This window comes from Prunus mume, linkage group LG2 (assembly GCF_029339155.1).
Source record: "Prunus mume cultivar Tortuosa linkage group LG2, ASM2933915v1, whole genome shotgun sequence".
Classification (NCBI taxonomy): domain Eukaryota; kingdom Viridiplantae; phylum Streptophyta; class Magnoliopsida; order Rosales; family Rosaceae; genus Prunus; species Prunus mume.
Window position 1 is genome coordinate 12,715,712 of NC_142699.1, and position 18,790 is coordinate 12,734,501.

General features: G+C 36.9%; 3 protein-coding genes across 4 annotated transcripts; 2 read left to right on the plus strand and 1 right to left on the minus strand.

Annotated features, from left to right (window-relative positions):
- Positions 1-1,726: 1,726 nt before the first annotated feature.
- LOC103320677 (splicing factor 3B subunit 6-like protein) lies at positions 1,727-2,559 on the plus strand. Its single transcript, XM_008222388.3, has one exon. The coding sequence runs from the start codon at positions 1,879-1,881 to the stop codon at positions 2,251-2,253; it is 375 nt and encodes a 124-aa protein (XP_008220610.1). The 5' UTR covers positions 1,727-1,878; the 3' UTR covers positions 2,254-2,559.
- HK5 (histidine kinase 5) lies at positions 1,751-6,664 on the minus strand. The gene is made up of 10 exons (XM_008222387.3): positions 5,881-6,664; positions 5,726-5,782; positions 5,343-5,570; positions 4,821-5,252; positions 4,668-4,717; positions 4,246-4,565; positions 4,062-4,165; positions 3,114-3,923; positions 2,840-3,019; positions 1,751-2,761 (listed from the first exon to the last, which is right to left on the minus strand). Exons 1-10 carry the CDS (start codon positions 6,598-6,600, stop codon positions 2,636-2,638), a joined length of 3,027 nt encoding a protein of 1,008 aa, XP_008220609.2. The 5' UTR covers positions 6,601-6,664; the 3' UTR covers positions 1,751-2,635.
- Positions 6,665-13,378: 6,714 nt separating this feature from the next.
- Positions 13,379-18,722, plus strand: UBP18 (ubiquitin-specific protease 18). 2 transcript variants are annotated; one of them, XM_089045086.1, is made up of 11 exons: positions 13,379-14,145; positions 14,557-14,725; positions 14,826-14,914; positions 15,086-15,171; positions 15,267-15,429; positions 15,571-15,694; positions 15,914-16,071; positions 16,201-16,285; positions 16,902-17,114; positions 17,519-17,580; positions 17,730-18,722. In XM_089045086.1, the coding sequence occupies exons 1-11, from the start codon at positions 13,889-13,891 to the stop codon at positions 18,466-18,468; spliced, it is 2,145 nt and encodes a 714-aa protein (XP_088901212.1). In that variant the 5' UTR covers positions 13,379-13,888; the 3' UTR covers positions 18,469-18,722. The 2 variants fall into 2 exon arrangements, with proteins under 2 accessions (XP_088901212.1, XP_008220608.1); XM_008222386.2 differs by having other exon boundaries at positions 13,381-14,145; positions 17,772-18,722.
- Positions 18,723-18,790: the final 68 nt, after the last annotated feature.

Consider the following 18,790-nt stretch of genomic DNA (forward strand, 5'->3'; position numbering starts at 1 on the left):
CATTACCACCCAATCAGTCAAACAAAGCATCATCACCACCCGGATGCAGGTGCACCTCCTCTCGCAGGAAAATGCGTTGGAGATGCAGGAATTTGCCCCTTTGCTTGTGCCCTCCAAGTGTTCGATTAAAAGCCTCAAAGATGCTGTTTTGTTGCTGCTGTGTGAGACCCTGAATATTTACCTTAGATTGTTGAGCTCGATCTCACGATCACGTAGGAGAAAACGGTTCATCAATTGGACCTCCACAACCAAAGTTATAGATTTTAGAAGATTTTAAAAAATTCACTTAAGTTGCAGACACAACCAGCCGAAGAAGAAGATGACTTGTGTTTGTAGTTAGAATCCTGTGCTTCTCAACTTGCATTCCTTTTTAATGTGGTCCACTATCAGGGCGCCATGTGTCAAATTTTAATTAGACCAAATTTAGAAATTCATTAAAAATTCATATGTTCTCCAAAAAATTCACCAAAAAATACCCCAAACTCATAATCACATCTACTTTTATCTTGTGACCTCCAAATCATATGTACTTTGGTTAGATTAATTGGTATTGATTTTGGTTAGATTAATGGATGATTTCATATGAATTTTGATAGACTAATTGTGTAATTGACATGCATTTTGTTCATATTTGATATTAATTTTGGTAAATAATTGTGTAACATGAATTTTGTGCATATTTATATAGAAAATAGATTATAGTCAATTAGGCTTAGACGTAAAAGTCTTATTTATTTTAATTATGGATAATATTAGTGTTGTTTAAATTGTAAGGCTATTTGGTTATTATTATTATTTTTTCGGATGTTTTAGCCTTTTAACATTGCCTCTTCCCTGAAAAATTCCTAGATCCGCCACTGATCACCACCCATAAACAGCCACCACATACTCAGTTCAACAACCATCATCACCTAATTAAAACCACCACAACCATTAATTAGTGAAACCAGAAAAAGAGAGGGGTGGGTGTTTGCAGCCACCACATACCCAGAAGTGGATCTGGCTCTCTTAAAAGTTGGGGTGCAGCATGAAGAGAGAGTGAAAAGGAAAGAAGGAAGAAGAAAATAGAGGAAATAATAGGAAGAAAAAAAGAAATAGAAGGAACGGCCTGGAAAGGAAGAAAGGAAAAAAAAAAAGGAGGCTTTGGAAGGAATAAGAAATGAGGAAGATAGAAACGGGCCAGAGATAAGGAAGAAGAAGAAAAGTCAACGAAGAGAAGAGGAAGAAAGAAAAGAAGAAGAAAAAAAAAAGATAAGATAGTTTGAAGTGTATGGTTCAATTTTTGTTTGACCAGGGATAAGATAATAAACCACCACATACTCACTTATTTATTTTCTTTTTATTTATTTTTAGGTAAAAAAAGCCTTAATTAAAATTAAATATTAGAATTTTATTAATTTTTATTTATTAAAATTAAATATTAAAATAATTATTTTTAGTCGGTCTTTAATTTTTATAATCCAATTAATTCGAGATAATCCAAGGATTTAGTCCGTTCATGACAATCCACTATTCCAAACGACCCCCGAAGGTACTGTGTTTGAATCTCCCATCTTCCTGAATGACTTGTATCAAAAAGTGTGTTTTCGAACGGGCCACAAAAGTTAAAACCAGCTTTAGGCCCAAATCATAATATTTGTTTCTTGGATTTTCAAACGCAGCAGCAGCCCATTTCATAACCATAGGCCCATATTTACTCAGCATCACCTTCAGTTCGTTTGCCATCTTTCTTCTTTACTCCTCTTTGACTCTACGAAACCCTAACATTCCCACGGAGTAACAAAAACAGCTCTCTCCATCTCCACAGCATAAACCCAAGACCCAAAATTTCCCTCACTTTCTTGCAATTTCCCATCCTCCAAACACCCCACAACCAATATGAGCACAATCAGTCTCCGCAAGGTGAATACCCGTCTTCCTCCGGAAGTCAACCGCGTGCTCTACGTCCGCAACCTCCCCTTTAACATCTCCAGCGAGGAGATGTACGACATATTCGGCAAGTACGGCGCCATACGACAGATTCGCATCGGCACGAACAAGGACACCAGAGGAACCGCCTTCGTCGTGTACGAAGACATCTACGACGCCAAAACGGCGGTGGATCATCTCTCCGGCTTCAACGTGGCTAATCGTTATCTGATCGTTCTCTACTACCAGCAGGCCAAGATGAGCAAGAAGTTTGACGCCAAGAAGAAGGAGGACGAAATCGCCAGAATGCAGGAGAAGTACGGCGTCTCCACCAAAGATAAGTGATTTTTCGTCGTTCTTCTAGTTCATGTTGTACTGTTTGGATACTGGGCTATCCTATTTCTTGGTGAGGATATGGTTATCTTTATTCCTGGATTATGTAATGAAATATGCTTGCTATTTGGGTTTTAGAGGAGTGTGTATGTTATCCTGAGCTTCGCATAGTTACAACAGTTGATTTTAATTTCGAACAAGTGCTATTGGAGTTGCATTGTTGTCGTATATGTACAATTTATAACCAGATGCTAATGATGTTTTGAGAAGAGGTGATGTTTTGAGAAGAGGAATATGATACATTGATTGATTACAAAACTTTCCTAGCACAAGCACGCTGTTTTTTGACATTTTCTTTGTACACAAACATAAATTTAACAACTGATGTTTTATCTCAATCGGGTAGGTATTGTTCAAGACGCTCTTTAATTTTTTGGAATGTTATGGGCTTCGGCACAAATGAGTCCATCCCACTTGCAAAACACTCATCTGCGCTCTCTGAAAATGCATTTGCTGTCATCTGCGTCATGATATGATGATGCATTAGTATTTAGTATTTAGTAAGGTAAGAGAAAATCTTCTGTCAATATATGCTCACCGCAATGATTGGAATTCGGTTTCCCGAAGGCGTATAACTGTGACCATTTTGTAATGCATCTTGAGAAGGCACGGTTAGCTCAATTCCTGCTTTCTCAGCAGCATCCCAGTTGCCAGTTTCTTCGAAGGAACGTATTATTCTTGTAGTTTGTAGGCCATCCATAACCGGCATGTGAACATCCTGCAAAATTTAGGTAATGCATGAATACCAAGACTAATATTCTTGTGTTCATATAAACCAACAAACCCTTGGGAGTTTTGTGGAAATTATGTACCATCAGAATGAGATTGTAACTACAGTGTTGAACTGCTCGCACAGCTTCAATTCCGTTATTCACAACATCAATGCTATGGCCTAACCGCTTCATCATGTTTTGCGTCACCATAACATTAATTTTGTTGTCTTCAACAAGAAGAATCTTAGGTTTCGATGTTGATTTTGGTATATTTGATGAAGTACTCTCCGAGTCTGCATCAGATTTCTCCTGCCTCTTACATGTTCCTTGGGGTTCTCTTAGCTTTGCTGCTACAGAAACTTCTCTGCTTGGCTCTGCGTGAGAACTTGAGTCTGTGTTTCTAGAATCTTGGAATTGATTATTTGTGTCATCTTGACCCTGTTTGTCTGCATGAGCTGGAGTTTCGCAGTTATGATTGGAGATGTGACTCGCTGAACTCTCTGGTTCAGATAATGTCTCAGCAACATCAATTGCTGAACAGCCATTTTCAACTGAAGCCATCTCCTCTGGGATGATGTTATTTTGGGGAAATGAGTACGAATTTTGTGAGAACCCATTGAGTTTATGTGAACCACTAAAACCGATCTTTTGTGGTAACAACTTTTGGGTCCTGCTGGATCCATTAGAAGAAAACAGAGACCCCAGAGTGCGTGGTTGGAACTGGAAAAAGCTCTCGGCTACTTCATCAGTTGCAGCATCATGATTAGCCATATCCACGACTTCTTCAGGATCATCGGGATCATCAGAATGGTCAGACAACGTTGAAACCTTGTACGGGAGTACAAATGTAAATGTAGACCCGCAGTGTTCTTGGCTAGACACTGTGAGTTGACCCCCCATTAGCTCAACCTACACCAAACACATTCAAATGTTTCAAGAAGGCGATACAGAAAGATTGGCTTCAACTCTCTACAGTAAACTACTGCTCTGATTTTGAGCCTAAAAAAACAAAACAAAAAACTATACTGTATAGGAAGAAGTGTTTACCAATTGTTTGCATATTGCTAGTCCTAATCCCGTGCCTCCGTATTTTCGAGCATGATCAGCACTGACTTGCATGTATCTTTTAAACAGAGAAGGTAAAGCATTTTCTGAAACATGAAAAAGCAAAAGAACACAGTGAGAAACAGAGAAATAGATTTCATATAGAGAGAATCATTTAAAGCATTACCTGGTATTCCAATTCCTGTATCATATACATCACAGCGCAACCAAACCGTTGTGGTTTGAGGTTCCTCCTCTTGATCTGCGTCCATTGAGACTTCACTCTTAGCCGGGGTCCTAGGTTCATCATTAAGTGAATGATTCTGGTAAGGTCCGTCGACGTGAAAACCTTCTCGATCAGCATCCTCTTTCAGTCCATTTTCTGAAACAGTTGATTGATCTGCATTCAACTTTTGAGGACATCTTTCACCCTCTTCCAAAGATGGATCTGATACCACGTAAAGTCTTATCCCAACTTTCCCTTCATGAGTAAATTTGATTGCATTGCTGCCAAACGTAGAAGCTATCAAAAACTAAAGCCACAACCAAGTATATCCACCTTGCATGGAAGCATACAAAAAGACTGCAAGAATCTGACAAGATCCGTACCTGATCAAGTTGGTGAGGATTTGACGAATCCTTAGAACATCTCCAATGACCTAAAATTAACACACTGAATATTAAAAAAACATACATATTTGCATATGAAAGGCGATAACTACACAATGATATATAGATGTTTGTTACAATCTAAAACCTCACCTCCACAGGGACATCCTCCGCTACATGTCCTTCCAAGGTCAATATTTTCTGCAATGATGCTGCTGCAGTCTGTAGTACATGCTTCACTACTTCTCTTGGCCGGAACTTGGTAGCTTCCAACTTCATTACTCCTGACTCCACCTTGGAAAGGTCAAGGATGTCGTTTATCAGTTGAAGGACCAAATCTCCTGAAGATAACATGACATCCAAAAGCTGTCGTTGCTCTCTATCAAGTTTCGTGGTGGTAAGTATCTCAGCCATGCTCACAACCCCGGAAAGAGGTGATCTTATCTCATGAGACATTGTTGCCAGCATTTGCTTTGCTCGCATTGTCTCCTCTGTGATGTGAATTGTTTTGTTCAGTTCTGTTTCCTTGGCTTTTTGGACGGCGATTTCCTCCCTAAGCTTTGCCATCTTTTCTCTTTTCCTCACCTGTTGTTTGTGCAGAAGAAACACAAATACCCTTTAGTGATCAGAAGAAAAGTCTTGAATTGAACACTGAAACATATAAAATGCAAATACCTGATCAGTTACATCCATCCCCATGTAATTTATACCAATTGTCTCTCCTGCCTTGCTGAAGACAGGCTCCACATATATCAAAAATGTTTTTGACCCAAATAATGGTGTCTCAAATGTAATCTCCCTTTTTGCAGGTAACCCCTTTTCCAGAACTTCCTTCTTGAAGTCTTGAGATTCCTTAACGCCGGCCCCGGTAAAAATCTCAACATCTGTTCTTCCTATAATGTCCTGGCAAGAAGAAAGGACAGAATATATTTAAGGTGGTTTAGTGTCAGAGTTGTCACTTAAGCAAGGCAGTAATTACCTCCTTTTAAATTACATTGAAGTTATACAGCAATCCTATCAAACCTTGAATAAGAACTTATTAAGTGGCAATTAATTACCTCCTCTTGCAGACTTGGGAAGTGATTATAGATAAACCGATACCGCAATTCCTTATCCTAAAACAGAAAATTATCAAGAAAAATTTAATTAAAAAAGTGATCAGTGAGGTCGTTTGAAACATAAACATAGGATTTACAATGTATCAGTCAGTTACCTGATGTCCAATAACAACAGGTGCATTCTGAAGTACAAAATGCAAGAAATTATCTGCTCTTTTCAAAATCTGGGACAATTCTTCCACCGGTGATGACTGCCTTTCAAGACTTTGAATGCTTTCCTGCAATTTATCCACAAGTATTTGCTCTCTCGCTGCACTTGCCTCCAACAACTTCTCCAAATGCATTGCCCTCTGCTTCCAGTACACAACAGTATCATACTCAGCTTCAATCTCTACTCTCTTGCTCTGAACAACAACATCATGTTTCTTCGGAGCAATATCCAGCCATATATCATAAACCTCATCCAAAATTGAAATGGGGCGCTTGTCTCCGCCATAACTTTCTTCCTCGAACCGGTGCTCTTCCAATATCTCCAACTTCTTGAGCTCAACTTCCTGCCTTTGCTTGCTTAGGATGTCTAGTTCTTCTCTGAGAAGCCGCACGGCATTTGCCTGCTTATACTCCCAGTGTTTTACAAGGAATGCTAGTTGAGAAGAGCCCTTGTCGGTATAGTTGGTTAGCTCCAAGAGACGCTTGAAATCTACTATAGTTGGTTCCTCTATAAATGTGACCTCCTCCAACATGTCTTGATCTTGTCCTGGCTTGTCTATGTTAAATTGCTTCCCTGCATCAGCTCCGATATCTTCAGGCCACATGGAAGGCAGGACTTCCATGTCCATGTCTTCAATATTATCAGTCTCCATCTCCCAAACCATCAAATTCACTTAGAATTACCACCGTCTCAATCTACCCATCTCAGTAAATCACTTTTTTTTTTTAAATTTCTGCAGGAAGAAAAATGAAACAGTGAGAAGCCACAAATCAGTAAGAACCTGAAGAAGAAAAATAAATTTCAACATAGAATCATATTGAAGCATTAGAAACTATAATTAAATTTAAAACAAACAAAAAATAAATCACATGACTGAGAAACTCATACCAACTCTTCCCTGCACTACTTCAGTGATAAAAGTAAAATCGAATTAAGGCAGATAAAGTATGAAGTAGCCAATTCTGGTAAAACCCTGATGCCAAAAATAAGAAAGTAGACCAAATTGAGGATTTTCTCTGAACTCGTGAGTAAACAGAGAACAGGGGTTTATTAGATGTAGAAATAACAGAGGAAAACTGAGACAAATGTCAAGATTACATTGGAGGACAGGGAAGTAAAGAACTGAACGGGAAATAAACATATTTAATTTTAGAAACAATAAAATTCAAACATTTGCATTGCAAAATTCTTGGTTTAGTTTTAGTTTATTAAGATGAGAACAAAACTGTCAAAATCACAAATTCTTTTATTTAATGCTTTGAGTTCCAACTCCAAGTTAAATTAAACTCTGCCAATAGCAACACAAAGAACAGAGTCTTAAATCATTTTCTCATTTTGAATAAAAAGGCAAGAAAAGAACCCGAATTCGGCACAATGAATTCGAGATCCATCAGCAAACAACAAGTCAACTCATCCAATGGGGTTGATCAAGCTGTATAATTATACAACTAGATCATACCCAAATGAAGAATTAAGACAAAAACAGAGAATTAAGGACCCCCATTGGCAATAACTAACCTTTTTTGTGGCAGAACCAAGCAACCTGAAGAAAGAACAGAGCCTGAGAATGGCCAAAGCAGCAAAGCCTTACACTGTAGATCTGACTCTGGGGAATCTCATCAACTGTTTGTTTAGTCAAAAGCCTTTCACTGGTAATGAATCAATTAGAGAAAGAGAGAGAGAGAGAGGGAGGAAAGCAAGTGAGGGAAAGGAAAACAAAAAATATATGTGGGAGAGAGAGAGAGAGAGAACCAAGAAGCCATGTGCATTTGGAGGTCAAAAATATTAGAGAATTATTGGCTCCTTTTAAGATGGCCAATTTTTAAATTAAATGGGGGAGTGAATATAAAAAAAACAAAACAAAACTTGTATTTTAATTAGTCTTGTTTCTCTTTCTCTCTCTCTGTCTGTGTCTCTGTGTTTGTTTTTTGAGGTTACATTCAGAGCTCCTTTTCTGCTAAAAACCTCAGTCTAACAACCACACAAATCATTTTATCATCTGTTTGTTGCAACTTGCAACACAAAGCCTTAAGCTCTAGAGAATTCTTTGGTCTTCTTTCTCTCTCTAGAAAGGTGGCAGTTGGAGACTAGAGAGAGAGAGAGACAGAGAGAGGTTTTGGGGACTTGGAGTTTTTAAATGGGGTGGCAGATTTTGTTATTCCCCGCCCTTTCCTAGGTGACGTGTCTCGGTTGGCACGTGCGCATCACGCGCTACATGGGGGAGTTTGAGAGTTGACACACATTTTTACACAGTGGATTATGACTTAATTATAATTAAATAATTTTAATACACTGAACAATGCAGAGGAAAGCGGAGGGAAAGGGGTGAGGAATCTTCTTATTTATTATAAGCTAAGCTTTTATGCTCTTGGATTAATTTAATAACTGGTCTCAACCCAATTGTGGTTAAGCACTTTTAATTTCAGTGTTTTGCAAACTGATCTTTACCTAATTTAATTAGATTTTCTTTTCTAAATTTATAAGCTTTGGTTGAAAAGATAATCTAAATTACTCAACAACACACCAAAATCCCTTTTTTTAAATCCATTTTTGGAAAATTAGGAACATGATATTTGTGGTTTTTCTTATTATAATTTGAATTATATATTAATAACTGGGAAAAAAAAATTCCTTGGAATTCGTATAGCGTATTCCTTATGAATCACGAGAGGGAGGCTAACGCAGTTGTGCCATGTTTTTCAGAGATTGCTAGGTGGGAGTGGCATGGATGATAGAACACGAGCCATGGTCTCTTGATTTATGTCAAACCCCATTTTTAATGGGTTTTTGTTCCTTGATTAATCGACATTTTATATATTCACATTATTATTTTTAATGAATACAAGTTGGACGGTGTGTGATAAAATGTTATATCACTGATGCTACAAGTTTCAGTAAAATATTAAATGTATGACCTTCGGTAATGTAAAACGAAGTATTGTTTATAGCAAACACGTGGAATGACCGTTTTGTTTTTCCTCTCCAACATATACTTAAGAGTTGAATTATAATAAATAAAACATTGAGTAAGGGACCACCTGGCTGCTAATACATATTCTGAGTTTATCCTAGCTTACTGCGCCTTAAAGAAAACCCTCCTTTACGTGTAAAAAAACATAGAAAAATGTCAATAAGTGATTGCTCGAGACAGCTTCCCTAACTAACACGAGGAAAAAATAAATAAAATAAAATGTCAATTGTGATGTAGTCCCCCTTTCTACTGGGTTTCTGAGAGCACAAATTTAGGTTTTGCAAAGAAATATTTAGGCCACCCATTTAACGAACGATTATCGTAATTAATTAGCTTTGACATTTGTTAAGGTTTTTCTATATATATACATATATATATATATATATATTTAAATTTAGGGTTTATCATGCGTACACAAAGATTGACCGCAACATGTGCTGTAATTAAAATATATTAATATTTATTTTTTTATATGCTTGCCCTAGACATAGCGCAAACCCCAACATGCAATCCACCATAAATTTTGGTGCCAAAGCCAGGGTTAACCAAAGCTTTTGCTGCCATCTGTCCCTCCTTTAGGGTTGGTCGGTGAAAAACTTATTCTACATGTCCGTCTCTCTCTCTCTCTCTCTCTCAAATTCCCTCCCTGCACATGCATGTTGTTTGGTTGCTAAGAAACTTAAGTTACTGCATAGATTCATCGTGCATGATGCATGCATAGACTCCTAGCTACCTCGTTTCATTTTCATCTTTCCTCTTTTGCAAGCAAAGTTTTTACCTCCCATACACCTTCCTCGTGACCGGTATATGGACGATTTCTAACAATTGATTATGTGAAATGGTTAAAAACTTTCTATATACCATGCGTTAACGACTCACGTTAGCAACTCTCGTAATTGTGCACTGATTGGTGTACGCATGTTTTTAATATCGGACCCATGCAAGTAAACAAACAAATTTTTCTGTATGAGACGCATCAACAATCAAGTGGCGGGCGGGGCTCCACAGTGTTGCAACAGCAGCCAGCAAATTGGCCACGTTGGGTGCGGGACCCATATGCTTTCCCATTTAGTGTGCACTTTTTTAAGACAGCTAGCTGATCCATTATCTCTCATATCTGAATCATACATTGCTACTAGACTAATGTTTTTTTATTTATTATTTATAATAAACTATTGCATTGCTGATGCAAAAATTGACATTTATTTTCTTTGTTTAACTCTTTATTCTTTTTTTATTATCTGTTCTTTCAATATTAAAATATCCCACCAAAGTAAGGACCTCAATAATTTGATGTTGTGGTTTAGAGAGTAGTTAGGGTCCGAATTCAATGGAGGTCAACGATTGTGGAGTTGGATGCTTGAAAGTTGCATGCGCCAAAGGATGTAAAAGAAGAAGATGGAAGATGAGAGAAGCCTATATGCTATATATAATCATAATCTAAACAAAGAAAACCGTTTTCTCAAGTCTCTCCTCCTATATTATATACAGAATATCTCACAAATACACGATGTTATGGTTTAATGATAATGTTATTGTCATTTGTGTGTAGATATTATGTTATTGTTAGTTGTGCGTGGACGCTATTATCAGTTGTATATGACGTTGAGCGTTTTCAACTATTTAATGATCAATATATGAAAATAAAACTATTCTCTTTTAGTTTATGTAAATGACAAAAACGATAGAGTGACTATGAATCGTACAAAACAATCACTATTTAGTAACGTTATCAAACTCGATCAATAATTGATCTCCAATTCCCGGATTTGGGACCTTAGGAGGAGGAAGCCTAGAAAACACCAAGACCAAACACAAATCCACAAACTGCGGAGCTACCCCTTCCTATTAACAACCTTGGATTTATCATGCATTTGTCATCACATAGCATCGCAGACAACTCCCTGACAAAATGGACTCCTATCAAGTCCATGCACTTGTAGGCCTTTTGATGTTGGTGGGGATTTCCCAAACACATCACAACTAAACCCAAAAAAATCAAAATCAAAATTGGAGATGTTTATTGTGGTAGTGCGCAACACCACTCCGGGTTTTCTTAGGATTAGAAAAAGCTAAATTATATTAGGCAAAGATAGAAGAAGATAAAATGCATGTCATTGTCATAATTTCATACTTTTACTACTAGTATGTATATATATATATATATGCAATTAGTTGGCCCAATTGAGTTGAGCTTAGCTGTTTAGTTATTGTACACACATTTAATTACTAGTTTAACAAAACAAAAGTATCAGGGAAAAAAAGAAAGAAGGAAAGAAGACATGATGTCACACATACATGTCTCTTTCTTTTTCATAGCCTTTTACAAAGAGAAATTATAAAGTACTACGAATGAACATGTTATATATAAATATATATTATGGCCACAAACAAAATTAGTGTCCGGGGATCTTGGTTTCTTATAATGGAGCACTATCAATGAAAATGGGAGATATTTAGTTATATACCCCTCCTTAGCACTAATGATATAGATAAACCCTACGCCATTTAATTTCTATAAACAAACCAAAAGAAAAACCTAAAAAAGAATAGCTAGCCCTATTGAATTTAATTTTGATTATTAAATTACTTTGATGCCCTATTGAGCATTTTAGAATTTTTTTTTTAATGAGGTTTTGGAGTTGGGATGGTTTTAAAAAATCAATGACAGTTTTGTAATTTATAAGAAGTTGAAAGCCTCTTTGTTACGTTGTAAATGAGTTTTGGGTGTGTTTTAAAATCCATTTCATATATGATTTTTTTATGAATTATGATTATTTTCATTTGGGTCTCCTCATAGTGATGAATAGTGAATCTCCCAAAAAAGAGTGCCATTATATATAAGCAAAAGAAACAAACAATGCTATATATACGCAAAAAGAATGTTTTAAATAAACAACTTTAATTCTTAACAATTTAATCACTCATGTTATTATTCCAAAATATATATATATATATATATATAAATTAATCCACTTTTCCTTCTCTTTTTAGTTTGGTTTTCTTAGGAATTTCTTAGGACTTTTTCAAAAATATGTATATTTAAGTTTGAGGCCTTCAAGTCATGGTCTATTTCTCATCTTAAGGTTACCTGCCATTGGGCCTAATATTTGGTGTACAATTTTTAAGGACAGTACCTTTAGTTGATCTTGCCCAAGCCCAACAGAATAAAACCCAAAAGGCCTACAGCTTTCTTATTTTATGGCTGATGAAGCAGTAAAATATTAGGGTGGCCCAAAATTCTTGGACAGAGTCTTACATTGCATCTACTAAAATGGGCTCATTTTAGCACTTAAAAAACATTCAATTCAAGCAATCAGGAAAGAGTCCCAATAAAACAACTCCAATGCTAAAGGGCAACAAATGGAGTAATGTTTGGGTGTTTAGTTACACCACGTGGTGGTGTCTCAATCCAATAGACGGAAGACATATAGAATATTTGCAATGCAGCCATACATGTTATAAAAAGAAATGCAGATAAGTTAGACAATAATTTCACATGTCCATGTTTATTGGATGGTACACCAATCACGTGATGTACCCGGAACATATAAAAATTTATCCAACAAATGTAAGAGATATGAGATAAAACCAACGCACCCCACATGCATTTGGAATTGGCCCTTTTTAAGATGCCAAAATTTTCATAAAATGTGTGCAAAAATTGTTTCTATTTAAGAGTAATTTACTTGCCGACGAGATATAGTCCAATAAAAAAAGGCATTAATTTGCAAATTAATAATTTCAAGTTCGAACTCCGTCGCACCACCATAGTAACGTGTGTGTGAGAAATTCCCCTCTATTAATTGACACTATGACCTGTATTAAAAAAAGAGATAATTTGATTGTTCCATAACTTCCACTATAGGATTTGCATTGTCATGCTGATGAGGTGGGTAGGTTTCATGTTGGACAAGTGTGAATGTTTTAACATGTGCCATTATATTGGCCGCATTTTTTATGTGCCTAGTTAATGAGATTTGTTTTTTCTGGTGTATAAATTAATAAAACTTTTTTCCACCCACTTCACATTTTTCTTTTCAACCTAAAACCTTATAAATTATTTTGGAATTGAAGGCTTAAAATATATATATGTATATATTTGGTCATCATATTTCACATATTTCACAGCTTCAAACCTCAAACCAACTTTTGCTTTTCCTAAATTAGTAAAAAGCTGCAAAGAAAAACAATGGAGACATATAAGCCTTGAAACGGCAAGTTCCCCCAAAGATTCCCCAATCAAAAATCAGACTTCCAGGTGCGCCCCACACCCAATGTGCAAGGCCGAAGACCACGACAAGTAATCAAGCAATGGAGGAGGCATTGTCCCTCGATTGGCTGTGATTTCCATTTCTGTCACAGCACGTGACTGGATCACTCGAACATGATCACATTAAAATCCCAGTTATTTATTTATTTTCCATGAAAGAAAAAAGAAAAACCCAAGCTGCCCTTTTTTTTTTTTTAAATAAAAAAAGCTCAAACCTCACTGTCTCTTTCGTCTCTTCTAGAGAGAACACCCAAGAAGCCAACGTTGGGAATCAACAGGAGAGAGAAAGAAAGAGAGAAAAAGAGGGAAAGAGATCGGAAAATGCATAAAGTTTTTATTTTTGTTTTTGGGTTTTCTTTTGAATTTTTATTTTTCTTCTCAAAATTATTGTTAACGTAACCAAAAAGCTAGAACAAGAAACATACAAGGGAAGAGAAGCAGAGGTCGCCATGTATAAAATAAAGAAGCTTCCTTTGTCTTGTTACACTTACCAAATTATTGATTGAAACCCTAACCCTAATCTGATTTCGCTCTTTCGCTCTCTCTCTGGGTTGCTTCAGAAAAAAGAACCCTAATTTCCTAGTGGGCGAGTGAGAAAGAGCTAGAAAAACCCTAAATTGAGCTTTGAATTGTGGTGATTACTGTAAATTATCGATGAGAAGGATTGCGATTGGGGAGGAGTTAAAGATCGAAGCTGGAGAGGCGTAGATGCATGTCGCGGGAGTGAGCTTGGATCTGAATTGGTTCCTTCAATTCATATTTACTGCGTTTATAATAGCGTTTGGATTGCTACACTTTGTGAAGAACACGGCCTCGAAGTACTTTGAGGTCGACGCCAACTTCGAAGGAGGAGACCACAGTGATCGGACCCAAATGCCGGGCGCTCTAATGGAGGATCCGGTTTGTGCCGTGTGTGGCAATTCGGGTCCCAAGAAGTGCTCTCGCTGCAAAGCCGTTAGATACTGGTATTCTTAATTGGATATATTATTTTTTAAATTTCTGTGCTGTTTTGCTAAACATGGGATGTAAAAATTGCGTCTTGCTAGTTTGATTAGCTCACAGTGTGGCTTTGTTGGGTATGCTTATTTATTTTTGTGTGTTATTATGGTAATTTTAGTTGCGTAATTGTTACTGTTGTGATGGATTATTGTAAAGATCTGTTTTTCAATGAAATTTTACGTTGCTAAATGTATTTGATACAGTTGGTTATTTTCTGTTGATCATGCCCTGTCGCAGCAAATAGAGAGGGCAGAGTTATTGTTTAACTGAAGTTCTTAAGTTTCTTAGGGGTGCTTCAAGCCGATGGTTTGTTGTCTCTATTGTATGTACATGTAACTTTCCCCTTCCAAATATTGATCCCTCTTTTAATTTTGCAGCTCGCAAAAGTGCCAAGAAAAACATTGGAAATCAGGGCATAAGACAGAATGCAAAAACACGTTGAGTAATTCTAGATTTAAAACTTCAGGCGGTGGGGGTAAAACTTTCTCCGGACTCGCACTTGTTCCCGTTCGTGGAATTTCTAAGCATATCAAGAAGCCGAAAGAGGTGAATTTTCAGTTATTTTTTCATGAGAATGTTGTGCACATATTTTTTGCAATTCTTATCTGACCCTTAGATGCTTTAACCAACACTTAATACTTTGCAGATTCTTTTTCCCTATGATGAATTTGTTCAACTTTTCAATTGGGACAAGCTCAGATTTCCTCCTTGTGGACTCTTAAATTGCGGAAACAGGTTTTTGTTTACCATATTCACTATTCATTATAATACCAATGTATTCATTTTAAACTACAGATATTCACATGCCTGTTGCCCGCACACACTCATGCACCCACACTGACACTCGCATCATACTTTTTCTACCTTCAAATTTGTTTATGTTGCTAATTTCCCTCTTATTTGCAGTTGCTTTGCCAACGTGGTTCTACAGTGTCTTTCGTCCACTCGACCGCTTGTTGCCTACTTGTTAGTGAAGGGCCATCGGAGAGAATGTGCAGTCCTAAAACAATTCAGTGCTATTTTTTATGTTATAGGTGCTTAAACAATTCCTCACTCATTCAACAATTATTCCTTTCTTGCTTTTCAGGCATATATGAAGATTGGTGCTTTCTTTGTGAATTTCAAACCCATCTTGAAAGAGCAAGCCAAAGTTCCCAGGCCTTTTCACCAACCAACATTATCTCTAGATTACCAAATATTGGTGGTAATCTTGTCCACGGGAGGCAGGAGGATGCACATGAACTCATGAGGTTTCTTTACTTGCACTTTATCTAGTTTCTTTATCTATTTTGATAGATGTTACATTGAATACATTGTTAAAAGTCTTCCGGAATTCTTCTGGTATATAATGGTTGTTGAGTTGTATTGAAATTCACTGTATTGTTTTGTAGGTTTGCCATTGATACAATGCAGTCAGTCTGCCTTAGTGAGTTTGGTGGAGAGAAAGCTGTACATCCTAGCACTCAAGAGACAACCATTATTCAACATATATTTGGTGGCCTGCTACAATCTCAGGTTATGCATCTTATGGTCAAGTGTGAAGATGTGTTTTGGAATTTGGCATTACTTTTGGGACTTTTAAATAGTGGTTTTCGTTTAAGTTATTATTTATTTCATTGAACGATTGAGCCTGTTAATTTGTATGTATGTTTTATTAGAGAATGTTTAATGCCATTTTTTTGGTCATCTATCAGTTCCCTTCTAATGTATTTCTTCTTTTGGAATATTTTCCAGGTGATTTGTACAAAATGCAAGAATATATCAAATCGGTATGATAATATGATGGATTTAACTGTCGAAATTCATGGGGATGCTTCATCATTGGAGGAATGTCTAGACCAATTCACCATCAAGGAGTGTCTTGATGGAGAAAATAAGTATAAATGTGATGGGTATGTCTCTGCCTTTTCTCTGTCAATGCGATTCGTTATTTATTATTTCCTTTTCCAGTCGTAGGTTGTACATTTTCTTGTCTATTGTATGGTCTCCTATGAGATATGATATATTGTAACTGTTAACAGGTGCAATGACTATGTCAAGGCTTGCAAGCGCCTTACTGTTAAGCGCGCTCCAAACATTCTCACAATTGCCTTGAAAAGATTTCAGGTATCAGCTATACTCTTCTTGTACATGTTTCTTGGTTAATTGATTGAACTCATGTTACAATTAAAGTAGATCTTTCTCAAATAACTTGGAATAAATTAAAAACCTGTATCATGAATGATTCTATCCACCAAAATGAAAGCATTTTATTTACACACTTTTAGATTTCAGTTGGAAATACAATGTGTTAATACCATTAGATTTGGGTCCAGAACCATGAGTTCTTTTGTAGCCCCTACCAAGTCTTACTTAGTAGTACTTTAATAAATCAATAGTCAACAGCATTTTTGTTTGATTCTATACTTTATAGATGAACTTGGGATTTGTAGTTGCTGGTTAGATGGTCAATTTAGGTTTATAATAACCCTTTCTGTCAGATGGGAATGTTTGTTGCACAAACTGTGTAGAAACTCCTTGTGTTATTTAAAGATTCGTATTTATGCTGGAGACTTTGCCTTCCATAACTGCGAACACATCATCTTGAGTTGGTGCTCTAAAATGAATTTGGTTGATGCTTTTAGGCTTATTTATACGATTTATAAAATGTGTTGATCAAATTCTTGAGTGATTGATTGATATTCTGTTGATTCCTGAAATTGTTATGTTGACAAAATTTCAGAGTGGCCGGTTTGGGAAAATTAACAAGAGAGTAACATTTCCTGAAACTTTAGATTTGAACCCCTACATGAGTGAAACGGGAGATGGTGCAAATATCTACAAGCTTTATGCTGTTGTTGTACATGTGGATATGCTAAATGCTTCATTTTTTGGACACTACATCTGTTACACCAAGGACTTCGGTGGAAACTGGTATAGAATTGATGACTGTAAGGTGAGATCTCTCTCTCTCTCTCTCGTAGATATTTCCTGACCCACTCTCTTTTTTAATTGTTCTACTGGATACACCAATGTTCCTAATTGGATATCAGTAGCAAAGATACTTGTGATCTGTGGATACCTGTTGACCTCTGTTAATAGTTTCCATGGATACTGCAATCTGGAAATTGGTCTTGATGAAAAATTAGTCTGATGGTGGTAATTACAAAGGCTTCCTGGAGCAGGAGTTGTTGATTTGGTTTGTTTTTTTATCTACTGGCTTGATGATGTGCTGGTTTTGAGGACATACTTATGGCCTTCCCTATTGCAGAAAATACACATGGGCATGCGACTTTTATTTAATATAAATAAGTTACCCAAGCAGCCATTTCTTCTGACTTGTCTTGCTACTTCTCACAGGTTGCGACTGTAAATTTGGAAGAGGTGCTTTCCCAGGGGGCATATATGCTATTATACAGCAGGTGTGTATATTAGTGTGTACTTTTACATGTTATTCTCGAGTTACTAAATTAAAATTCTATGTAGTATCTTTATCGAATGCAATGTGTGTGACTGTGGACCGTAGTTTCAAACTGACGTACATTTTTTTTTTTGGTGTGAAAAACACTAGGTTGGATGCTCTAAATGATTCTGGTTGCCTGTTGTTGTGCAGGGTTCAGCCACGAGCATCTTGTCTAACCCTTGAACCTCCAAGGAAAACAGAGGAAATGATCGATGTTGAAGTACAGCCATGCCGTAAAGAACAAGTTGAATGTTCCACTGTTGAGTCTGCAGATTCTACATGCCATTCTGGGTCTGTACCATCCGACACTAGTCTGCCTCCGCAGATTTCCAGCTGTGTAGACTCAAGTGCTGTAATCATCCCTGAAGCAGTAAGAGAACGTTCTGATAATGCGGATCTTAGCCTTAAATCACCATCATCTGTTCCAAAAGAGGTTTGCATATTTCAAAATAATACGCTTAGTTCCCTGTCGAGTCCATCTGTTTCAAGGGAGAGGGAGATTTCTAGTTGCGAGAAGGTCCCTGCTGGTAAATTGGATTTAGATACAGTAAGAGGAGATCCAGTTGTTATAGCTATACCTAATGGTGAGTCATGTCGGCCTGTTTTGGATGATGTATCAACACGCTGTGAGAAGGATCTCTCTTCTTCAGGTGGTGAATATGTAAATGGCAATTCAGAAGACATGGATATCGATAATTGCAAGTCAGGTTCATTGGTTGCAGAGGACATTGGAATTTGCAGGAGCAATGGGCCAACGTGTGCAGATGGAATCACTTCTCCAGTTGCACATTCTGGTTTCCTGAATGGGAATGGAGTCTGTAGAGTAGAAAAAGTAGACAAAGGTTAAATAATCAAGGTGGACTTCGTAACACATTATTATTTTGTCCATAATTTTTAATGATCCCCTCATCACCAAAAGGAAAAGATTGAGCTGGGAATTTTGCCTGGGGTTTTCATTATTTACAGAAATCTCAGATTCTGCATAACACTTTAGTTGGGAGAGTCACTGGTAAGGTGACTGAATGTAATCTGGTCATAATGAGTTGGAAGAGGAATTCTTTGTATCTGTACTTTGAATTAATGTTATCTTCATTGGAAATATGAAGTGTTTCTTTTTCTTCCTTGCCCAACAGAACATGAAGCTTTTCATATGCTGTCTTCTTGTAAAT